Source organism: Sardina pilchardus, chromosome 22 (genome assembly GCF_963854185.1).
Source record: "Sardina pilchardus chromosome 22, fSarPil1.1, whole genome shotgun sequence".
Lineage (NCBI taxonomy): Eukaryota > Metazoa > Chordata > Actinopteri > Clupeiformes > Clupeidae > Sardina > Sardina pilchardus.
The window spans coordinates 771,843-776,842 of NC_085015.1; the positions used below are offsets into that span (position 1 = coordinate 771,843).

At 42.6% G+C, this 5,000-nt stretch overlaps 1 protein-coding gene across 1 annotated transcript in view; it reads right to left on the reverse strand.

Annotated features, from left to right (window-relative positions):
* Positions 1-5,000, reverse strand: part of ypel3 (yippee-like 3) — an 8,531-nt gene that overhangs the window by 2,128 nt on the left and 1,403 nt on the right. Inside the window, exons 2-4 of the mRNA XM_062526716.1 lie at positions 4,950-5,000; positions 4,314-4,357; positions 4,001-4,109 (exon numbers count right to left, since the gene is read on the reverse strand). The exon at positions 4,950-5,000 is cut by the window's right edge and continues 68 nt beyond it. Of these exons, the coding sequence (XP_062382700.1) occupies positions 4,001-4,109; positions 4,314-4,357; positions 4,950-5,000 (204 nt within the window). The remainder of the gene's footprint in view (positions 1-4,000; positions 4,110-4,313; positions 4,358-4,949) is intronic.

Consider the following 5,000-nt stretch of genomic DNA (forward strand, 5'->3'; position numbering starts at 1 on the left):
ATGCATTATATACATTATACACCATGATGAACTCAGCTCAAACGCCTGCTCCTATAGGGACATATGCATTATGCATTATATACATTATACACCATGATGAACTCAGCTCAAACGCCTGCTCCTATAGGGACATATGCATTATGCATTATATACATTATACACCATGATGAACTCAGCTCAAACGCCTGCTCCTATAGGGACATATGCATTATATACATTATACACCATGATGAACTCAGCTCAAACGCCTGCTCCTATAGGGACATATGCATTATATACATTATACACCATGATGAACTCAGCTCAAACGCCTGCTCCTATAGGGACATATGCATTATATACATTATACACCATGATGAACTCAGCTCAAACGCCTGCTCCTATAGGGACATATGCATTATATACATTATACACCATGATGAACTCAGCTCAAACGCCTGCTCCTATAGGGACATATGCATTATGCATTATATACATTATACACCATGATGAACTCAGCTCAAACGCCTGCTCCTATAGGGACATATGCATTATGCATTATACACCATGATAAACGCATTATATACATTATACACCATGATGAACTCAGCTCAAACGCCTGCTCCTATAGGGACACATGCATTATATACATTATACACCATGATGAACTCAGCTCAAACGCCTGCTCCTATAGGGACATATGCATTATATACATTATACACCATGATGAACTCAGCTCAAACGCCTGCTCCTATAGGGACATATGCATTATATACATTATACACCATGATGAACTCAGCTCAAACGCCTGCTCCTATAGGGACATATGCATTATGCATTATATACATTATACACCATGATGAACTCAGCTCAAACGCCTGCTCCTATAGGGAGGGACATATGCATTATATACATTATACACCATGATGAACTCAGCTCAAACGCCTGCTCCTATAGGGACATATGCATTATATACATTATACACCATGATGAACTCAGCTCAAACGCCTGCTCCTATAGGGACATATGCATTATATACATTATACAGCATGATGAACTCAGCTCAAACGCCTGCTCCTATAGGGACACATGCATTATGCATTATATACATTATACACCATGATAAACGCATTATATACATTATACACCATGATGAACTCAGCTCAAACGCCTGCTCCTATAGGGGCATATGCATTATATACATTATACACCATGATGAACTCAGCTCAAACGCCTGCTCCTATAGGGACATATGCATTATGCATTATATACATTATACACCATGATGAACTCAGCTCAAACGCCTGCTCCTATAGGGACATATGCATTATATACATTATACACCATGATGAACTCAGCTCAAACGCCTGCTCCTATAAGGACATATGCATTATATACATTATACACCATGATGAACTCATCTCAAACGCCTGCTCCTATAGGGACACATGCATTATATACATTATACACCATGATGAACTCAGCTCAAACGCCTGCTCCTATAGGGACATATGCATTATGCATTATATACATTATACACCATGATGAACTCAGCTCAAACGCCTGCTCCTATAGGGACATATGCATTATATACATTATACACCATGATAAACGCATTATGTACATTATACACCATGATGAACTCAGCTCAAACGCCTGCTCCTATAGGGACATATGCATTATGCATTATATACATTATACACCATGATGAACTCAGCTCAAACGCCTGCTCCTATAGGGACATATGCATTATATACATTATACACCATGATGAACTCAGCTCAAACGCCTGCTCCTATAGGGACACATGCATTATGCATTATATACATTATACACCATGATGAACTCATCTCAAACGCCTGCTCCTATAGGGACACATGCATTATATACATTATACACCATGATGAACTCAGCTCAAACGCCTGCTCCTATAGGGACATATGCATTATGCATTATATACATTATACACCATGATGAACTCAGCTCAAACGCCTGCTCCTATAGGGAGGGACATATGCATTATATACATTATACACCATGATGAACTCAGCTCAAACGCCTGCTCCTATAGGGACATATGCATTATGCATTATATACATTATACACCATGATGAACTCAGCTCAAACGCCTGCTCCTATAGGGACACATGCATTATGCATTATATACATTATACACCATGATGAACTCAGCTCAAACGCCTGCTCCTATAGGGACATATGCATTATATACATTATACACCATGATGAACTCAGCTCAAACGCCTGCTCCTATAGGGAGGGACATATACATCTTCAACTACATCATATACTTATACTATACAGCTGAACCGCCTGCTGCTGGGGGACGTATGGATATATACATTAAATACTTATACTTGGGCCTCAGCTACATGGTGCATCGGCCCTACACAGTGAGAATGAGTGCATGTGTGTCTACTGTATGTTCCTGTGTGTGTGTGTGTGTGTGTGTGTGTATATGTGTGTGAGAATGAGTGCATGTGTGTCTACTGTATGTTCCTGTGTGTGTGTGTGTGTGTGTGTGTGCAGTGTTTCCCACAGATTAGAAGGCAATGTGTGGTGGTCGCCCCATGTCTGACGGGGGGGGGGGGGGGGGGGGTTCATTGCATCGCCTTTTTATCGCGCTCCCTATAATGTTTTTTTTTTTTTTTTTACCAAGATGTGTAGCTTGTCTTGATTTGAAACACACACACACATATTATGTAATTATTTACATGATATAGGCCTATACTGACATTTCTGATATTCATAACAGCAAACTTTATGCAGATTATAGCCTACTATTCATATTACAACTCCACTTCTTAAATTCAGCTGTCTGGTTGAAGCCTGAAAATATTGTAAACATAGCAGGCTAAGCTTATCACACTCTACTGGTTGGACTGTTCATTTTCCCCACATGTGTTAAAGTTTCAAGGTAAGCTAATACTTTTTCTCCTTGGGACAGGCCCTTTTAAGTCTTGGAGTTGAAAAACATTGGTGGTCAGTCAACTCGAATGCAAGAGTTTTAATCAAATGTCTGTAGCATAGCCTACTAATGATGCTAACCGAATATAACAGTAATTTAGCTAGTCGTCTTCTATGCGTCAATGCGTCCACGATTGTGAATGTTTTATTTGGATTAAATGTGCATGTGGAGGGCGGCTGTCCATTGAGCGCGCACGAGAGCGGGCCAAGGAGAATGAGTTTACTTCTACTGTTTGGTAATTAAGTTGCACGCATAGACCACAAAAGTTGCAGGAGAACTTTATGCTTCTACCCGAGCAGCGTCAGGTGCATCAGTGCGACCACCGACCACGCTTCCAGGGATGATCTCGTTGGTTTTCATGGAGACAGACAGCCGCGGTGTGCACGGAGGGTAGCGGCTGTGCGTGTGTGTGTGTGTGTGTATGAGAGACAGATGCGCGAGTGACAGAGAGGGAGCGCAGGGAAAGGAAATTAAGCTTTACGAATGCTGCGTGTTTTTCAATAGCGTTTCAAAATAAGAATAAATAAATAAATAAATAAATAAAACAATAGCGAGACGCAATATGTGGCGGCCGGTGCTGAATCTGTGGCGCACCGCCACAAATTTGTCTATGTGTGGGAAACACTGGTGTGTGTGAGAGAATGAGTGCATGTGTGTCTACTGTATGTTCCTGTGTGTGTGTGTGTGTGTGTGTGTGTGTGTGTGTGTGCGTGTTAGAGCATGTGTGTCTACTGTATGTTCCTGTGTCTGTGTGTGTGTGTGTGTGTGTGTGTGTGAGAGATAATGAGTGCATGTGTGTCTACTGTATGTTCTTCTGTGTGTGCGTGTGTGTGTGCGTGTGTGTGCGTGTGCGTGTGCGTGTGCGTGAGAGAATGAGTGCATGTGTGTCTACTGTATGTTCTTCTCTGTGCGTGTGTGTGTGTGTGTGTGTGTGAATGAGTCCCTGCATGTCTATGTTCTTAGGTGTGTGTGTGTGCGTGTGAGAATGAGTGCATGCATGTTCTTCTGTGTGCGTGCGTGCGTGCGCTTGCTTACATATTTCCAGCCGAGGGTGGTGTGGCAGTTCTCACAGTAGATGTCGGCCACAGCATGAAGTCCAGTCAGCAGCAGCCGTTCTTCAGGAGGACCACAGCCCACATTCACCCTGACACACACACACACACACACACACACACACACACACACACACACACACACACACACACACACACACACACACACACACACACACACACACACACACAGTTAACTACAGGCAAAACAATACAAATTGCAGACATAGAAGTCAACTACTATTCACTAACTGACATATGCACACACACACACACACACACACAGCGGTACTCACACAGAGTTGAAGAGGTAGGCCCGACCCTGGCTTCCTTGGAAAGACTAATAGAAAAAAACACACTAGTCAATCATACACCACCAGATACACTGGGTGTGTGTGTGTGTGTGTGTACATATGTATGTACTAGTGTGTGTGTGTGTGTGTGTATAAGTATGTACAAATGTGTGTGTGTGTGTGTGTACGTATGTGCAAGTGTGTGTGTTTACGTATGTACAAGTGTGTGTGTTTACGTACAAGTGTGTGTCTGTGTGTGTGTGTGTGTGTGTGTACAAATGTGTGTGTGTGAGGCTCAAAACACAAGCAGTGCAGTAGTAGTACAGTCATCCAATATCGGTGTGTGTGTCTCGACAGTCCCTTATCACGTTATCAGGAGATAAGAAATGTTTCACTCTCTCGCTCTCACAGACAGACACAGACACACAGACACACAGACACACACACACACACACACCTCTTAACGCACCTTACCGGCACACTCATGTGCACCCTCTTTGCAACACCAACACACACATTCTAGATCTTTTCCATGGATGCACACAAAACACACATTTTTACTCAACATAACAAACCTTCACCTGCTCAAACTTTAACACACACACACACACACACACACACACACACACACACACCTACCTTTGAGATGAGGTCGTCGTGATTGGCCAGGTGAGCGCGGCAGTGGACGCA